The sequence below is a fragment of the Notothenia rossii genome, assembly GCF_949606895.1.
Source record: "Notothenia rossii genome assembly, chromosome: 5".
NCBI classification, from domain to species: Eukaryota; Metazoa; Chordata; class Actinopteri; order Perciformes; family Nototheniidae; genus Notothenia; species Notothenia rossii.
The window spans coordinates 1884943-1904737 of NC_136903.1; the positions used below are offsets into that span (position 1 = coordinate 1884943).

At 43.5% G+C, this 19795-nt stretch overlaps 2 protein-coding genes across 3 annotated transcripts in view; both read right to left on the reverse strand.

Moving 5' to 3' along the window:
- The window catches only part of LOC307040806 (nuclear factor of activated T-cells, cytoplasmic 3-like), a 16888-nt gene extending 8941 nt beyond the window's left edge, over nt 1–7947 (reverse strand). For both annotated transcript variants that reach the window (XR_013808618.1, XM_079683921.1), the window contains exons 1-5: nt 7441–7947; nt 3311–3590; nt 2069–2428; nt 1313–1693; nt 843–1005 (exon numbers count right to left, since the gene is read on the reverse strand). Coding sequence is in view for 1 of the 2 variants with exons in the window: in XM_079683921.1 (XP_079540047.1) it covers nt 843–1005; nt 1313–1693; nt 2069–2428; nt 3311–3590; nt 7441–7507 (1251 nt within the window). In the remaining variant the exon portion in view is untranslated. The remainder of the gene's footprint in view (nt 1–842; nt 1006–1312; nt 1694–2068; nt 2429–3310; nt 3591–7440) is intronic.
- A 1258-nt stretch (nt 7948–9205) lies between these two features.
- On the reverse strand, nt 9206–17275 carry dus2 (dihydrouridine synthase 2). The gene is made up of 8 exons (XM_079683975.1): nt 17067–17275; nt 15858–15944; nt 15061–15229; nt 14642–14763; nt 12757–12897; nt 12588–12675; nt 11298–11371; nt 9206–9755 (listed from the first exon to the last, which is right to left on the reverse strand). The coding sequence occupies exons 1-8, from the start codon at nt 17258–17260 to the stop codon at nt 9503–9505; spliced, it is 1128 nt and encodes a 375-aa protein (XP_079540101.1). The 5' UTR covers nt 17261–17275; the 3' UTR covers nt 9206–9502.
- Between the last annotated feature and the right edge of the window lie 2520 nt (nt 17276–19795).

Below are 19795 nucleotides of genomic sequence, written 5' to 3' on the forward strand. Positions count from 1 at the left end.
CAGGTGTGAGAGACAGGTAAGAGAGACAGGTGAGAGAGACAGGTGAGAGAGACAGGTGTGAGAGACAGGTGAGAGAGACAGGTGTGAGAGACAGGTAAGAGAGACAGGTGAGAGACAGGTGAGAGACAGGCGAGGGACAGGTGAGAGAGACAGGTGAGAGACAGGTGAGAGAGACAGGTGTGAGAGACAGGTGTGAGACAGGTGAGGGACATGTGAGAGACAGGTGAGGGACAAGTGAGAGACAGGGGAGAGACAGGTGAGGGACAGGTGAGAGACAGGTGAGGGACAGGTGAGGGACAAGCGAGAGACAGGTGAGAGACAAGTGAGTGACAGGGGAGAGACAAGTGAGGGACAGGTGAGGGACAGGTGAGAGACAGGTGTGAGAGACAGGTGAGGTCATGGTATCAGCTCCTGAGGTCAGGTGTGTTCCCCCCTGCTGTTTCCTGCTTCCTGTACGGAGCCTCAGTGTTTACTCGCTGCAGCGGAAGCTTCTGGAGAATGTGACCCCAGAACAGCTGCTGGCTAGTTAGCGCTCTTTCCTCTGAGCCGCAGAACAGTTTCAGAGCCCAGTGACATGTGTTCTGTTTGTGTTCGGAGGGTTTCAAGGCTGAGTGCAGGATACATCTATATGTAGTATTTTGGTCTTTTCTAGAACATTTTAACTATCTATTAATTATTTGTGAAATATCTCTTTTTAACTGTAGATATGTTTATATTTGCTGTTTATTGTTTTTACCTTTTAAATATATTAACGCCTGAACACACTGCTGCTCCATCAAAAATAATTTCCCAATTTGGGATCATCAGAGTGTCCGTCTGGGTGACGTGTTTTTAAGACTCACTTTGACGAGTGGATGTCCTGCAGTCGCCGCCTTGATGGACCCGCGGCTGCCCTCCGTCTCATAGTGAGCGCGGTGGTATGATCGGGGCTGGACCTCCACCCTCAGCTCATACTGGTCAAACTGGCTGGGCAGGGGCCAGTCCAGAGGGGGGGGCGAGGAGGCTCTGCAGGGACACACACACTGTTACTCAACGTAGAGTCCACATACCCCCCTGTAGAACTGGACAGGGTTGTTTTGATGGGCTAACCCTAACCCTTCTCTCCCACACTCCATCTCAATTTGTAATTCAACACATCTTCTTGTCTTTAAATGTCTATTGTACAACGCCATGTCTTTTCAGGCTGCTGCAACACAAACATTTCCCAGATTGGGATCAATAAAGTACTTCTTATCTTATATCTCAGTTGCATTAAGATATCAAGTTTAGCAGCCCTAACTCTTGAGTATGAGAGACCTTGCATGAAGCCCACCTGAACAGAGGGGGGTTCCCAGGTTTGGGTTTGTTCCAGCTGAAGTGTGAGGGCACGTGCAAGAAGAGGTCAGTGAGGTCGTCCTGCCCCGCCCCCTCCTCCCCGGGGGGGTCCAGGAAGGCCTCCAGGTCCCCCTGCCCAGCCAGCAGCCCCCCCGTGGTCCTCCGGGTCTTTGAGGGGACGTCCAGCTCCTGGTAGCCCGACAGCAGGAAGGCGGCGGCGGGACTCCCCACCCAGGAGTCGTCAGTGACGCTGCCCCGCGGAGAGGCTCCCGGGCTGGGGGAGTGATGGGGGGAGTGATGGGGGGAGTGGGAGCGGGCGTGGGGGCCAGCACTGGAGTGACGTCTCTTTCCACAGGGGGACGTTGGTCGGGAGGACGGCCTGAGGAAGACGTCTGCTGTTAGATCAACTATTACACGTTTCTGAAATGTGTAAATATGCAAATGAGGCGCAGAAATGTGAACACTGGATAAAGCCAGGCTCATATTCTTGTTTTCATGTTGATGTTGACACTTTAGAGTCGGAGGGGTCACCAGAGGGATGTCTCTTTGTCTCACTTAAGTTACCAAATGAAGCACCTTGATGTGTATTTTGGTTGTTGACACATTAAGGAAGCAAAACAGCCCAAACAAAGTTCAAAACTGATCAGCCCATTTGTTGTAGTGTTTGTCTTGGGTGTGTTTTGTTGTTGTTACTCAAGCCTGTATTAAGTGTTTTTGAGTACCTAATATAATATAAATAATATAACACAGTTACCTGGAGGTGGGTCTGGGGGTCAGCCAGCTCTCCTCTGTGACGCTGGTCCGGGGGGAGTGATGAGGCGACTGTCGGGGCGACTGGTGAGGCGACAGCGATGGACTGAAAGCACCAGGATGTTGGTACTTCTGCTGCCAAAGCTCCACTCCGAAGGCCCCGCCCCCGCAGCCAGGTGAGCCCACGGGGGAGCAGAGAGCCAGGTGAGCGGCGTCCCTAAGCTCCGCCTCCACGTCGTCGTGGGAGAAGGACTCGCAGGAGGACAGGTCGGACATCCAGCTGCGAGAGGACAGGCTGCTGCAGGGACTGGCACTCAGAGCAGGGTCTCTGTAGCTGGGAACCAGAGGAAGGTACAGCTGGCCCCTGAGGAGAGGAACGTTTACATAGCTTTCAACACGAGGCAATTCAAAGTAGTATTTTTTAAATACATTTTCGAATTGTCTTTTTTTTATAATTTGTTTTTGGCAGAAGGGCTGGGATTAAATAAGCGTAAACTTTTTCCCACCCCTTTTCCGATGTGTAATTAGCTAGATCATTTGTTTATATATAATTTAAGTCAATTATATTTTTGGTTATCGATTTGAAACTGCTTAAGTTTGCACAGTATTATAATTCAGAGCAGGGTCCCGGTAACTGGGAACCAGAGGAAGATACAGCTGGCCCTTGAGGAGAGGAACGTTTCTTTATAGCACCTTTCAACACGAGGAAATACAACACGACCCCTCTTTATCAAGACTCATTTTTGGAAAAATACCTTTTTGAAGACCAAATCTTGTTTTTGATAAAGAAAATAATTGTATTTGAAAATATTGATAACACACATCACAAATTGTGTTCAAATGTGCCGTCTATTCGTCACTTCACGGATGTCTTCTCATTCAGCTGCATCATTACATCACGTCTTCCTCGCTGCAGTCCGTGGCATTAGATACGCAGCATTCCTTTAACCCATTCACGATGCTCTCTCGTAACTTCGCCTCTCTTGTTTATTAACTCGCCTACTTTTGATCCACTTTGTTGGAGTTGGTCTCTGTGTCTCTCCATCTCTATCCCTCCTGTTGCTGTGAACTGTTTCCGTACTTTAAGACTCGTTTGGCTCAATCTGTTGTTGTGACTGTGTAATTACATCGAAAAGACTGGACCCAGAATATAAGACTCTTTTCAGACTCTTTTCAGATTTTAATAAACCCTGTCTTGTATTTCGGTCAATACAGTAGTCTATTTTAAATCAATTATTTTACAGACCAGGATGCCTCGGGGTTCCCGCCCTCCGCCCGGCAACACGCCATCACTTCCTGTCCGCTTCCAGGATCCACATGGCTGTTGGGAGCGATGGAAGTGATCTGGATACTCGGGCACTCGAAGGTTCTGGTGTTCCCCAGGGAGCCGTACTGGGGCCCCTGGGAGTCGTACAGGGACCCCTGCAGTTGGTACTGGTAGTCGGTGGGGGGGAAAGTGTGAGTCTGAAGCTCCAGAGCCTGATTGGAGGAGGAAGAAGGGGGGGAGGCGCCATCGAGCTGTTGACCTGAGAGGAAACAACATGCAAATCAGAATCAAACGAGAGCTCCATCATTTGATTTGCAAAGAGGCTTGCAGAACACAACAATATAAATAACACAACAGGTTTAGTATAGACACTACATACTGATATACACCTGAACATCAGCAGGAGAGGACTCTTTAAAGTAGAGACACTACATACTGATATACACCTGAACATCAACAGGAGAGGACTCTTTAAAGTAGATACACTACATACTGATATACACCTGAACATCAGCAGCAGAGGACTCTTTAAAGTAGAGACACTACATACTGATATACACCTGAACATCAGCAGGAGAGGACTCTTTAAAGTAGATACACTACATACTGATATACACCTGAACATCAGCAGCAGAGGACTCTTTAAAGTAGAGACACTACATACTGATATACACCTGAACATCAGCAGGAGAGGACTCTTTAAAGTAGAGACACTACATACTGATATACACCTGAACATCAACAGGAGAGGACTCTTTAAAGTAGATACACTACATACTGATATACACCTGAACATCAGCAGCAGAGGACTCTTTAAAGTAGAGACACTACATACTGATATACACCTGAACATCAGCAGGAGAGGACTCTTTAAAGTAGAGACACTACAAACTGATATACACCTGAACATCAGCAGGAGAGGACTCTTTAAAGTAGAGACACTACATACTGATATACACCTGAACATCAGCAGGAGAGGACTCTTTAAAGTAGAGACACTACATACTGATATGCACCTGAACATCAGCAGGAGAGGACTCTTTAAAGTAGAGACACTACATACTGATATACATCTGAACATCAGCAGGAGAGGACTCTTTAAAGTGGAGACACTACATACTGATATACACCTGAACATCAGCAGGAGAGGACTCTTTAAAGTAGAGACACTACATACTGATATACACCTGAACATCAGCAGGAGAGGACTCTTTAAAGTGGAGACACTACATACTGATATACACCTGAACATCAGCAGGAGAGGACTCTTTAAAGTATAGACACTACATACTGATATACACCTGAACATCAGCAGGAGAGGACTCTTTAAAGTATAGACACTACATACTGATATACACCTGAACATCAGCAGGAGAGGACTCTTTAAAGTAGAGACACTACATACTGATATACACCTGAACACCAGCAGGAGAGGACTCTTTAAAGTAGAGACACTACATACTGATATACACCTGAACATCAGCAGGAGAGGACTCTTTAATTAACTAAAAGACTGTTGTGATAAAAAAAAGTATTAATATTGAAATGTTTAAAAGCAGCTTCGTGTTTCTCTCAGCATTTTGTGAATGCATTCATATTTTTGACATTAGTATTTTTTTGGGTGCTTGCCGCTCGGTACAGGAAGTCCTCGAGTCGCCGCCTGTCTGCCGGCAGGTTTTACTTCCTGGTTTTCTAACCACTGTGTGGTGCCCAGCTGGCAGCTCTTCCTCTTCCTCTTTCTCATCTTCCACCTCCTCGTCTTCAACTGTCTAAAGATTTACAACGTTTTTTGCTTTTGTTTTGTTTTAGGATTTTACTTAAAAAAATTCCTGACATATCAAATCCTCCCCCTCCTCTTCTTCTTCCTTATCCTCCTCCTCCTCCTCATCCTCATCCTCTTCATCCCATGCAATGTATTTGTTTTAAAGAACAGTGAAGCTCTTCACAGTTGCTGCTTTGACTTCCTATTTTGCATGCATTGTGTCTATTTGTGAGAGTGTGTGTGTGTGTGTGTGTGTGTGTGTGTGTGTGTGTGTGTGTGTGTGTGTGTGTGTGTGTGTGTGTGTGTGTGTGTGTGTGTGTGTGTGTGGTATTAATAGTCATGTTGTGGTGAGTGCGTGCAGCTGTGTGAATGAATTTACTCAACTGTTGTTCATGGTGCGGTGAGTGAACTCTCAGTTCATGAGAAAGTAGCTCAGTGGTCATTTTAATTACCAGATATTACAATAACACACATTAATTCTGCTTCCTCTAATCCAGTTTATTATACGATCCAGCACATTTCACGTTAATAATAATAAATCCTGCTGCAGACCTACACTTCACTAATGTTCAGTATGTAGTGTCTCTACTTTAAAGAGTCCTCTCCTGCTGATGTTCAGGTGTATATCAGTATGTAGTGTCTCTACTTTAAAGAGTCCTCTCCTGCTGATGTTCAGGTGTATATCAGTATGTAGTGTCTCTACTTTAAAGAGTCCTCTCCTGCTGATGTTCAGGTGTATATCAGTATGTAGTGTTTCTACTTTAAAGAGTCCTCTCCTGCTGATGTTCAGGTGCATATCAGTATGTAGTGTCTCTACTTTAAAGAGTCCTCTCCTGCTGATGTTCAGGTGTATATCAGTATGTAGTGTTTCTACTTTAAAGAGTCCTCTCCTGCTGATGTTCAGGTGTATATCAGTATGTAGTGTTTCTACTTTAAAGAGTCCTCTCCTGCTGATGTTCAGGTGTATATCAGTATGTAGTGTCTCTACTTTAAAGAGTCCTCTCCTGCTGATGTTCAGGTGTATATCAGTATGTAGTGTCTCTACTTTAAAGAGTCCTCTCCTGCTGATGTTCAGGTGTATATCAGTATGTAGTGTCTCTACTTTAAAGAGTCCTCTCCTGCTGATGTTCAGGTGTATATCAGTCTGTAGTGTTTCTACTTTAAAGAGTCCTCTCCTGCTGATGTTCAGGTGTATATCAGTATGTAGTGTTTCTACTTTAAAGAGTCCTCTCCTGCTGATGTTCAGGTGTATATCAGTATGTAGTGTCTCTACTTTAAAGAGTCCTCTCCTGCTGATGTTCAGGTGTATATCAGTATGTAGTGTCTCTACTTTAAAGAGTCCTCTCCTGCTGATGTTCAGGTGTATATCAGTTTGCAGTGTCTAAAAATGTGCTACTATTTGTGATCCGAGCCACCACCTGTATGCAGAGGATTGAAATAGCAACAGAGTAAATGTTTGCAGAGTGAAACAGGTAAAACAGTCAGGTCACATGACACTATGCTTTGCCTTATAATAAGAAATATTATTTTAGTAAAGCTATACAAAGGCATGGATTAAGGTTATAATATAAATGCTATGTTTCTACTATCTGGTAAAGTTGCAGACAAGCGCTAAATGTGAAAAAGTAACTTTTTGTAGCTAAAATTCTTATTTTTGTCTCTTATTTTCACTAGATTGTGCCATCAAATGACTTTAAAAAGTACTTTAAGTGAGTAATAAATATTAATACTTCATATAATTATATCAAAAATATATAATAGCCATTAATATAAAAGTTAAGTTGCATAAAATCTACAATTCATTGAGTTCAAAGTGTATAAACACAACTTAAATGTTACAAAATCACCACCGCTGCCGACTAATCAGAACATAAAAAGAAAGCAGATTAATTAATAAAATAATAAACACACTGTGAACAGTCTCTGTAGCTTTCTGTGGTTTAAAAGGAAGGAAATCCATATTTTAAATTAACCTACATTTAAATATTTAACCTAAATTTAACAGCAGACAGCTGGAGGTGTCACATACACTGAAGTCTGACAGCTCCACTTACGGTTACGACTTTCAAAGTAAAAGCAACATATTGAGGTAGATCACCATAGTACAAGATCTGAGTACTTATTTTTGTATTTATAATCAAGTACAAGATCTGAGTACTTTTACTTTAACTCAAGTACAAGATCTAAGAGCTTTTCCCACCTCTATCTATACATCTATCTAATGCTGAATTTTATTCTGAAGGCCGCACAGCTTCACTTCCGCTCTAACCGCCGCTTCCTCCCGTTAACTTCACGCTGAATGGTGACACATTTCTAACTAACGTCGTCAAAATAAAAGCCCGTTTACCTGCCGCCTGTCTCCCGTCGAACATCAGTCTGAAGTCCAGTTCCTCGGCGCAGTTTACCGACGACATTGAGCCGTTAAACGGTTAAAACCTGTCCGTCTCTCGAACCTGTCTCATCCACAACAAACACGTCACTAAAAGTTGTTACCCGCCATTCACTCGGTTAATAAACGCAGCCACAGGAAGCGCAGTCAAAGCGTTAAAGTCCCATTGTTGTTGTTAACTTGTTGTTTGTTCTCTGTTTCTGTTCGGCTGTTTGAGTTGATCCCAGTGCTGCGTTCACGGTCTTTCCGTAAACTACAACACCGAGCCCCCAGGAAGTGAGCTGGACGTTGAAGCACATATATTGAATGACTTAGTGGCCAAGCGGCGGTACTACAGCCTCCGAGAACGGGTGGGAAGTAACTCATGAATGATAATATTATAATAATAATTATTATAGATTACATTTAATATAGCGCCTTTCAAGAGACCCAAGGCCGCTTTACATGCTGTGAACAAACAAACAAGTTGGGCAAATCATAAAGTAAACATTAAATATATACTAGCAGTGTGAGATTAACTAAGTACATTTACTCAAGTGGTTAAGTACAATTTTGAGGTACTTGTGCTTTACTTGAGTATTTCCATTTTATGCTTTTAGATTTAATCAGAGGTGGTAGAAGTACTCAGATCTTGTACTTAAGTAAAAGTACTCAGATCTTGTACTTGAGTAAAAGTAAAAGTACTCAGATCTTGTACTTGAGTAAAAGTAGAAGTACTCAGATCTTGTACTTGAGTAAAAGTAGAAGTACTCAGATCTTGTACTAAAAGTCCTGCATTCAAAATGTTCAAGTACAAAAATATTAGCATCAAAATATACTTAAAGTACCAAAAGTAAAATAAGTCATTCTGTTGCCGAAGTGCTTGAGTAGATATACTTAGTTACTTGTTACTAACTCTTTCAGTCACAAAAAGGTCAAATGAAAGGTTTTAGAAAAAGGAATTGTCTTGCATTTAATCTCATCGTAGAAGGCAAGTTGTGAAAATACACATTAACTTTCCTAATAAATCATTTGAATAAGACTCAGTCTATAAACCATGGTGATCACAACATGTCAAAATGAATTGTTTATAATTTAATATTAACGTCGTATTTTAAAGACGAAATAAGGAAACAGAACTTCCTAATAAGTAAGAATAATACATAATAGAGTGTAACAATGATTCACTCAAGGCTCAGTATGAGGTGTTCAAGGTCTCATTTAAATGCTGTTATTAATCTCTAGGGATCTGTTCGTGTACTTCCCTTTTTTAACACCAACTTCCTGTTTGAGACTAACAAACTTTATCTGATATCTATTCAGCAACCTGGCGGAAATGCTGTGCACGGAAACACTTTCAAAGACTGCAAAACACGATGATTTCTAAACTTCATACAGGGTGCATGTTCTAGTCTCATTTACAGTACAAGGAGATTTAAAGACTTTCCACTGATGTTGGTTACTCTCTCATATTTCCCAGGGTCCTTGAAAGCAGCAACAGCCAGCCCCGTGGTGATGTCATCAGATGGGTGTCAAATTCAACTCAGGGGAGGAAGTACTCAAGAGACTTTACTGCAGTAAAAGTACTAATACCACACTGTACACATACTCTGTCAAAGTAAAAGTACTAATACCACACTGTACACATACTATGTCAAAGTAAAAGTACTCGTAACTCAATGTAAGAATACTTATTTTAGGACGTCAAAATATTATTGATGCAGAAAAAAAGCAAAACGACCAGTTGCGGAGGAAGTATTCAGAGACTTTACTGCAGTAGAAGTATTAATACCACAGCTTGAAATAAAAGTACTGCATTCAAAAAATAAATTATAATATTTAGATTTCAAAGATGTACTTTTTAAGGCAGAAGAAAAACCCAAAACCATAAAAATGCAGTTTTTAAATCTCTTCATTTGTTCTGACAGTTCCCACAAACGTCCATCAGTGATAAAGGAGCTTCACATGCAGACGAACTCAAATCTAATCTCTTTTTTTAACCTCCGTGTGTTCCTCGTGGAAACACCAGCTTCTCCTGCTCTTAGCTCTTTTCTGGAGGCGTGTTTGCGTTTTGATCGTCTCCGTTGACATGTGGCGTTTCCTCCTCCGGCCGCATGTCGCCCGAGTGTCTCTTGCTGCTCTGCTCTTCTTCTGTGGTGCCGTTGGTCCTCCCGTCTCTCTTCCTCTTGCAGACCAGGTCCGACTCTTCGTCTCCGATTCGACCCTCCGGTATTCCCAGAACTCGGAGGCACACCACGGAGGCCGCCTGCTGCGCAAACTTCTTCGACTTCTCCCTGAAAACCAGAGAGGGCCAAAGTACATCCTTTACTCGAGTAGAAGTACACACGTCCTTTACTCAAGTAGAAGTACACACGTCTTTTACTCAAGTAGAAGTACACATGTCCTTTACTCAAGTAGAAGTACACACGTCCTTTACTCGAGTAGAAGTACACACGTCCTTTACTCAAGTAGAAGTACACACGTCCTTTACTCAAGTAGAAGTACACACATCCTTTACTCGAGTAGAAGTACACACATCCTTTACTCAAGTAGAAGTACACACGTCCTTTACTCGAGTAGAAGTACACACGTCCTTTACTCAAGTAGAAGTACACACGTCCTTTACTCAAGTAGAAGTACACACATCCTTTACTCGAGTAGAAGTAGACACATCCTTTACTCGAGTAGAAGTACACACATCCTTTACTCAAGTAGAAGTACACACGTCCTTTACTAAGTAGAAGTACACACATCCTTTACTCGAGTAGAAGTACACACATCCTTTACTCGAGTAGAAGTACACACGTCCTTTACTCGAGTAGAAGTACACACGTCCTTTACTCAAGTAGAAGTACACACGTCCTTTACTCAAGTAGAAGTACACACGTCCTTTACTCAAGTAGAAGTACACACGTCCTTTACTAAGTAGAAGTACACACATCCTTTACTAAGTAGAAGTACACACATCCTTTACTCGAGTAGAAGTACACACATCCTTTACTCGAGTAGAAGTACACACGTCCTTTACTCGAGTAGAAGTACACACGTCCTTTACTCAAGTAGAAGTACACACATCCTTTACTCAAGTAGAAGTACACACGTCCTTTACTCAAGTAGAAGTACACACATCCTGTACTCAAGTAGAAGTACACACGTCCTTTACTCAAGTAGAAGTACACACGTCCTTTACTCAAGTAGAAGTACACACATCCTTTACTCAAGTAGAAGTACACACATCCTTTACTCAAGTAGAAGTACACACATCCTGTACTCAAGTAGAAGTACACACGTCCTTTACTCAAGTAGAAGTACACACATCCTTTACTCAAGTAGAAGTACACACGTCCTTTACTCAAGTAGAAGTACACACATCCTTTACTCGAGTAGAAGTACACACGTCCTTTACTCGAGTAGAAGTACACACGTCCTTTACTCGAGTAGAAGTACACACGTCCTTTACTCAAGTAGAAGTACACACGTCCTTTACTCAAGTAGAAGTACACACGTCCTTTACTAAGTAGAAGTACACACATCCTTTACTAAGTAGAAGTACACACATCCTTTACTCAAGTAGAAGTACACACATCCTTTACTCAAGTAGAAGTACACACGTCCTTCACTCAAGTAGAAGTACATATACTCGTGTTTAAATATACTCTGGTGAAAGTAGAAGTACTGACTAAACTTCTTTACTCAAGTCAAAGTAAAGAGGCTTTGAAATGTACTTCAGTAAAAAGTACCCATAGCTAGCAGCGGTTTTAAAGAGTACCTGACCTCCCTTTAGAGTATTTGTTATATTTATTGGTAGTAATTGTTATTGTTGTTGTTGTTCTGACCAGAGTGAAGATCTGAATCTCTTCCCTGCAAACGTCACCGTGGACTGAAAGCCCCGATCCAGAGAGCGCTGCACCTGAAACAGGAAGAAGAGCCAGAGCTGAGGGTGTGTGTGTGTGTGTGTGTGTGTGTGTGTGTGTGTGTGTGTGTGTGTGTGTGTGTGTGTGTGTGTGTGTGTGTGTGTGTGTGTGTGTGTGTGTGTGTGTGCGTGTCTGTCTGTCACGGCTGCTGCCTTCCTGGTCCTCTTAAGTGTGTTACTCTGTGTTGTATGTAAATGAGCTGTGCGGTTGCCCTGACGTGATTGGCTGCCATCTCCTGGTCCGCCTCCTGAAGATTGTGATTGGAGCACGCCGGGCCCGACGCGCTCCCCGAGCCATCCCAGCGCACACCTGCCGGAGATGACGCTACAAAGCCTGGGGACAGCTATCACTCTGGAGGCTCTGCTGCGATCAGACGCCTCACTCATTCTGCTCCGGTGTCGTGGACACGTTAGACTGTCAGAACTTGTGTGATCCGTGTCGTGTGTTGTTAGATGTGTGTTTGGCGTTGCGTGTTTGTTTTTTCCGCAGCCTCTTTTGATTAGCGGTGATCACAGGTGTGTGATTAGGCCCACTTTTAGGGTTCTCTTTTCGTTCTAGCAGTATACCTGTGCCCCTTTTTGGTCTCATGTTGTTGTGCACTTTGTGTTGTTATCCATTAAACCCGTTTATAATAATTACCAATTCCATTCTGGTGTGTGTTGCCTTCCTCATCCCTAGTGGGTTCGTAACAGTGTCTATGTCTTCAACATCTTTGAGCATTAGGAAAAGCACTATAAAAATCCAATGTATTATTAATGTGTGTGTGTGTGTGTGTCTCACCATCTCATAAAGTGTCTGTGTCTGTGTGTGTGTCTAAGTAAGAGTGTGTGTGTGTGTGTGTGTGTCTAAGTATGAGTGTGTGTGTGTGTGTGTGTGTGTGTGTGTGTGTGTGTGTCTAAGTGTGTGTGTGTGTGTGTGTGTGTCTAAGTGTGTGTGTGTGTGTGTGTCTAAGTGTGAGTGTGTGTGTGTGTGTGTGTGTGTGTGTGTGTGTGTGTCTCACCATCTCATAAAGTGTCTGTGTGTGTGTCTAAGTAAGAGTGTGTGTGTCTGTATGTGTATGTGTGTGTGTATGTGAGTGTGAGTGTGAGTGTGAGTGTGAGTGTGAGTGTGAGTGTGAGTGTGAGTGTGAGTGTGTGTGTGTGTGTGTGTGTGTGTGTGTGTGTGTGTGTGCGTGTGCGTGTGTGTGTGTGTGTGTGTGTGTGTGTGTCTCACCATCTCATAAAGGGGCTGCTGCAGCTTCTCCTTGCGGCTCCACTCCAGCAGGAACATCTTGGGGCTGAAGTGAGGAAGATACTCTCGTCTGGAACACACATCGTTTCATCAGGAACACGTTCGGCTAAATAAACATCACAAATCCTCCCTGACGCGCGTGCCCTCTGACCGGATGAATTTGACGGCCATGGTGCTGACGTCTCCCTCCATCCTCAGAGCGTCGGGGGGGCAGTCTCCCTGCAGCTCGCTCCTCTTCTTCTGCAGCTCGTCCTCCGTCTGCTGGCAGAACTGCTGCAGCCCGAACGCAGCGCTACAACACAACAACAACACCAACAACAACAACACACCTTTAGCTGAAGTCACAGGCAGACTCTAAACACAGTTCAGGGCTGACATTACAAACGGCCCTCTGGCCCGGAAGCACTCTTTAGACCCCCCGGGCAGCAGAGCGTACTTCCCACTTGCCGCTCGGGCCACTATAAATATCACTTTAAAAACAAAGACCAGTAAGACATGAAACCACATGGCCCTGTGCTGCTGGTGTTTCAGAAGCAGTGTTGTTAAAGTGTTTTGTTTCTTAACTCTACAACACAGCGTTTCGTGAGGCGGTTGTCGTTATTGGGTGAACGACAACCGCCTCACGACAGACTATCGCGCCACCTAACCGTTCGCCAAAATGTTTTTAATACCAGCGGTAACCGGCCAAGCAAAAAACAATCTTCAAATAAAAGAAAGTCACCGGAGGAGTTACGGCCCCTACACACGGCGGCGTGCGTTGTCGCTTGCCGGCGGGGGGGGCTGAAACTCGACCAACAACCAATCACATGAATCTCCCGCCCCAGACACACACGCTTTGACGCTCTGATTGGCTAGAGCTTGCACTGGCATATGATTCGATTGGCTGGCGCCTCCGTCGAGGCGTCAAAAGTAGAACATCGCTCTACTTTAGCAGCGAGCACCGCGAGAGAAGCTACGCTTTGATCCCACAATGCAGTTCGGCGAATCGTGACGTCACCCCATTCAAAGTGAATGTGCAGAAGCGTTAACGCACGCCGCCGTGTGTAGGGGCCGTTAGTGGAGAGTGACAGGGAGCATGAGAAGAAGAGGGAGAGAGAGTTTCAGTCAGCTTGATCGATGGAGTTGGCTTCAATATGATCTAAACAAGGTCCTCTGTGGGCTCTGTACATCAATGCAGACCTATGCTGACAGGAAGTGAAGAGTAGACAATATAAAGGTATTGGCTCTAGGGAAATGTCCCAGCAGTTTAGGAGAATGAAGGTTCTAATCTAATACATAGCCATTACATTTCTAACTCCTGATGACAGGAAGGCAGAAAGAGCTTTATACTAATAATAATAATCTTAGCAGAAACGTCACCCTCCTTTTTTCTTTAACAATGACCACAATATAATTATTTTAATAAACCAAATATGAACAATTGAGGAAAATGAGGAAGAACTGATGATTCAAATGTTGTAGTACAAGTAGTAATGTAGTTAGTGCATAAATTACTATGGCAACAAATGTGTTCATTTTCTTCATTATTAGTCGATTTTGTGGACGAATGCTCCGGGCCAGTGCTTTTTACCCTTAATGTCTACCCCTGTAGGGACATGTTTAAAAAGTTATTTAATCGAAAGGAAGCACTTGTTAAATATCAACTATGTGCAATATATATATATATAGTATATATTCCGTTAATAACTCTGTAATGTATACCTGGCTGCTAAATCCTCAGAACTGTGTTTTTTGTAAAATGTGTAACTTTTTAATTTTTTTTTTTTTTTTGTATCTTTAATACTTTTGTATGCTCCTTAGTTAACATGAAGCTGTCTTTGGTTCTTGTCTGCTGTAACAATGTAAATGTCCCCTCTGTGGGACGAATAAAGGGATTCTGATTTCCAGAAAAGATATACTTTGTTGATCCCAGTTTGAAATGTTTTGGTCACAGCAGTGACTGAAGTATTGAAAGTACATCAGGGGCCATGTATTCCTTTTCTCCTTAGGTCTAATCATGTGATCAAGAAACACTAAGGTTAATAAGGTGAAAGGACCTGATGTCAGCGTGAGTCTGAGCCGCCTGCAGCAGCTTCCCCTGAGGAGACTCCACCTTGTCTCTCAGCATCTGACACAGGCAGTACTTGGTGTTGAAGGCGTGGTTCTCGTACCGGATCGCCTGAGGAACAAAAACAAACATTAAAGGGGACCCGTCATGCAACATGCACTTCTTGATGTCTTTTATACATAAACATGCGTCTGCTGGAACTGATACCTCCGCGACCCGACAGCGGATAAGCGGGAGAAGATGGATGGATGGATGGACAGCAGGATAATAATAAAACTGTACACTAACAGTAAAAAGAGCATTTAAATATCTCCAGGAAACTTCCTGCGTAAAGATTAAAAACCCTTCAATGAATGGATTAAAGAGCACCTTTAATGCATCAGGTGAAAAGCATCTTTTGAGACTCACGTATTTGAGGTAGTCCTCCATCACTTTTTCCAGAGGGAAGGGTCCAGAGGGGCTGAACACGGAGACGTTCCACATGGCGGCGCGAGCCAACATCACCGAGGAGGAACCCGTCTTCTTCCTGAACTCCTCGATATCTGCGTTGGTTTTCACCAAATCCAGAGATCCACCGCTGAGGAGGACGATTAGTTACTCTACTTTAAAGAGTCCTCTCCTGCTGATGTTCAGGTGTATATCAGTATGTAGTGTCTCTACTTTAAAGAGTCCTCTCCTGCTGATGTTCAGGTGTATATCAGTACGTAGTGTCTCTACTTTAAAGAGTCCTCTCCTGCTGATGTTCAGGTGTATATCAGTATGTAGTGTCTCTACTTTAAAGAGTCCTCTCCTGCTGATGTTCAGGTGTATATCAGTATGTAGTGTCTCTACTTTAAAGAGTCCTCTCCTGCTGATGTTCAGGTGTATATCAGTATGTAGTGTCTCTACTTTAAAGAGTCCTCTCCTGCTGATGTTCAGGTGTATATCAGTATGTAGTGTCTCTACTTTAAAGAGTCCTCTCCTGCTGATGTTCAGGTGTATATCAGTATGTAGTGTCTCTACTTTAAAGAGTCCTCTCCTGCTGATGTTCAGGTATATATCAGTATGTAGTGTCTCTACTTTAAAGAGTCCTCTCCTGCTGATGTTCAGGTGTATATCAGTACGTAGTGTCTCTACTTTAAAGAGTGCTCTCCTGCTGATGTTCAGGTGTATATCAGTATGTAGTGTCTCTACTTTAAAGAGGCTCTACTTTAAAGAGTCCTTACTTTGCGATGATGGGGACGGAGACGGCTTCAGCGACAGCTTTGATGAAGTCGCAGTGTAGAGGATGACGGGGTCGTTCTTCTCTTAACCTGAAACACAACAAAATAAAGCAATAAAGCACCTAAAAAACATAAATTACAAAAAGTCGAGAATCTTTTACAAGGAAGTGAGCACACACATTAAAGGTCCCATGTCATGGCCATTTCTACTGATCATAGTTCCATTGTTGAGGTCTACTAGAATAGATTTATATTGTTCAATGTTCCAAACTCACATTGGTTTCTCATAGAGCATCTCTGTAAACTACGTGTATTCACTGAATTTCACTCTCTGCCTTTAACGGCTCGTTGTAGCTCCAGTAGCTCCAGCCCCCACCCTCCCTGTGAGTACTGTGCTCTGATTGGTCGGGACGTTGTGAATCGCGCTGAGCTCCGTGGAGGTGTGGTTTCCTTGTTTAACGACAGCCAAACTCACCCTGAGCACACACAAAGTCACAGCCGAAGTAAAATCAATAAGTGTTTCTTGATATTGAGTGAGAAACAGGTAACGCAGTGAGGATGGGTCTGCAGAGAGAATGGGTCTGCAGAGAGAACTGTCTGTTATCAGCCTGCAGCCAGGGAGGAGAGATCAGCAGAGCTGCCTGCACTGAGTGTGTTTGTGAGGAAGTCCGTGGATTGGTCAATTTGGACCAATCAGCGGGGGTTTAACGTAACGGCTCCACGGATTGGCTCATTTGCGTTTACATGCAGACAGACCTATATAACACACTGCAGGAAACGAAAACTTTATTGTCAATCTCAAAATATGTTTGTACACACAGAAAGATCGAAATACTGTTTCCCACAGTACCGAGGTATAAAAAACTCACACTAGAAAATACAAGAAGACTCAATAAGTTACAAAAAACCCACAAAATAACCGTTTTCTTCAGAAAGCAGGATGAATATAAAATAGAGCAAAAATGTCCATAGCAGAAAGTGACTGGTGCTGGATTGTTGTGTGTGTGTGTGTGTGTGTGTGTGTGTGTGTGTGTGTGTGTGTGTGATATTGTTATAATTAGCATATTAAATCTTGAATATGGGACAGACATGCCCTCCAGATATTCCTCAGATATCACCGGGGTGGAGGCATACAAATATCAAAAGGTGGTTATGAGAATAACTCAAATATTCCCTCAGTGAAATATCTGATATATATTTCAGGTTGTTTACCTGCCGTGAACAGCCACCGCGGCCACGCCCGTCTCCTCGATCCTCCGCACCAGACTGATCGTCTCCTCCACCTGAAGCACGGTTAAAGGTTCCCTATTATACCGTTGTTCATCATATATGACAGGTCTCAGATATATACAGAACTTGTCTCTGATTGGCTGAAACACCAAACAGATCATTGCAGCATTACCCATAATCCCCTCTGTTTCAGCCCTGTTTCCAAAGTGCTGATTCTCTGTCTGTTACTTCAGATGAAAATAAGGAGCCCCTCCCCACGCCCCTCTGAGAGACATTTGGTTACAAAGAACTCAATGGAGCTCTAGGAGGAGATTCAGGTGATAAGGGGGGGGGGGGGGGGGGGGGGGGGGGGGTTACCTTGTTGCTGATTGGCTAATGGTTACACAAGACAAAACATCGTTATGTAATCACAAAGTGTCCAAAATCAGGTTTTTATAGAACTGGATCAAAAAGAGAGAGAATCTTTGTTCCTGAAACTTTCAGAGTCTCTTCCACAGAGGGGACACATGTGATGTAGAAGAGACATGAAGAAGAGGGGGACACATGTTGATGTAGAAGAGACATGAAGAAGAGGAGACACATGTTGATGTAGAAGAGACATGGAGAAGAGGGGACACATGTTGATGTAGAAGAGACATGGAGAAGAGGGGACACATGTTGATGTAGAAGAGACATGGAGAAGAGGGGACACATGTTGATGTAGAAGAGACATGAAGAAGAGGAGACACATGTTGATGTAGAAGAGACATGGAGAAGAGGGGACACATGTTGATGTAGAAGAGACATGGAGAAGAGGGGACACATGTTGATGTAGAAGAGACATGAAGAAGAGGGGACACATGTTGATGTAGAAGAGACATGAAGAAGAGGAGACACATGCTGATGTAGAAGAGACATGGAGAAGAGGGGACACATGTTGATGAAGAAGAGACATGAAGAAGAGGGGACACATGCTGATGTAGAAGAGACATGGAGAAGAGGGGACACATGTTGATGTAGAAGAGACATGAAGAAGAGGGGACACATGTTGATGAAGAAGAGACATGAAGAAGAGGGGACACATGCTGATGTAGAAGAGACATGGAGAAGAGGGGACACATGTTGATGAAGAAGAGACATGAAGAAGAGGGGACTCATGCTGATGTAGAAGAGACATGGAGAAGAGGGGACACATGTTGATGTAGAAGAGACTGAAGAAGAGGGGACACATGTTGATGTAGAGAGACATGGAGAAGAGGGGACACATGTTGATGTAGAAGAGACATGAAGAAGAGGGGACACATGTTGATGTAGAAGAGACATGAAGAAGAGGGGACACATGCTGATGTAGAAGAGACATGGAGAAGAGGGGACACATGTTGATGTAGAAGAGACATGAAGAAGAGGGGACACATGTTGATGAAGAAGAGACATGGAGAAGAGGGGACACATGTTGATGTAGAAGAGACATGAAGAAGAGGGGACACATGTTGATGTAGAAGAGACATGAAGAAGAGGAGACACATGTTGATGTAAGAAGAGACATGAAGAAGAGGGGACACATGTTGATGTAGAAGAGACATGAAGAAGAGGGGACACATGTTGATGTAGAAGAGACATGAAGAAGAGGGGACACATGTTGATGTAGAAGAGACATGAAGAAGAGGGGACACATGTTGATGTAGAAGAGACATGAAGAAGAGGGGACACATGGTGATGTAGAAGAGACATGGAGAAGAGGGGACACATGTTGATGTAGAAGAGACATGGAGAAGAGGGGACACATGTTGATGTAAAAGAGACATGAAGAAGAGGGGACACATGTTGATGTAGAAGAGACATGAAGAAGAGGGGACACATGTTGATGTAGAAGAGACATGAAGAAGAGGGGACACATGTTGATGTAGAAGAGACATGAAGAAGAGGGGACACATGTTGATGTAGAAGAGACATGGAGAAGAGGGGACACATGTTGATGTAGAAGAGACATGGAGAAGAGGGGACACATGTTGATGTAGAGGAGACATGAAGAAGAGGGGACACATGTTGATGTAGAAGAGACATGAAGAAGAGGGGACACATGTTGATGTAGAAGAGACATGGAGAAGAGGGGACACATGTTGATGTATAAGAGACATGAAGAAGAGGGGACACATGCTTGATGTAGAGGAGACATGAAGAAGAGGGACACATGTTGATGTAGGAGAGACATGAGGAAGAGGGGACACATGTTGATGTAGAAGAGACATGAGTAGAGGGGACACATGTTGATGTAAGAAGAGACATTGGAGAAGAGGGGACACATGTTGATGTAGAAGAGACATGAAGAAGAGGGGACACATGTTGATGTAGAAGAGACATGAGAAGAGGGGACACATGTTGATGTAGAAGAGACATGAAGAAGAGGGGACACATGTTGATGTAGAAGAGACATGAAGAAGAGGGACACATGTTGATGTAGAGAGACATGAGAAGAGGGGACACATGTTGATGTAGAAGAGACATGGAGAAGAGGGGACACATGTTGATGAAGAAGAGACATGGAGAAGAGGGGACACATGTTGATGTAGAAGAGACATGAAGAAGAGGGGACACATGTTGATGTAGAAGAGACATGAAGGAGAGGGGACACATGTTGATGTAGAAGAGACAGAAGAAGAGGGGACACATGTTGATGTAGAAGAGACATGAAGAAGAGGGGACACCATGTTGATGTAGAGGAGACATGAAGA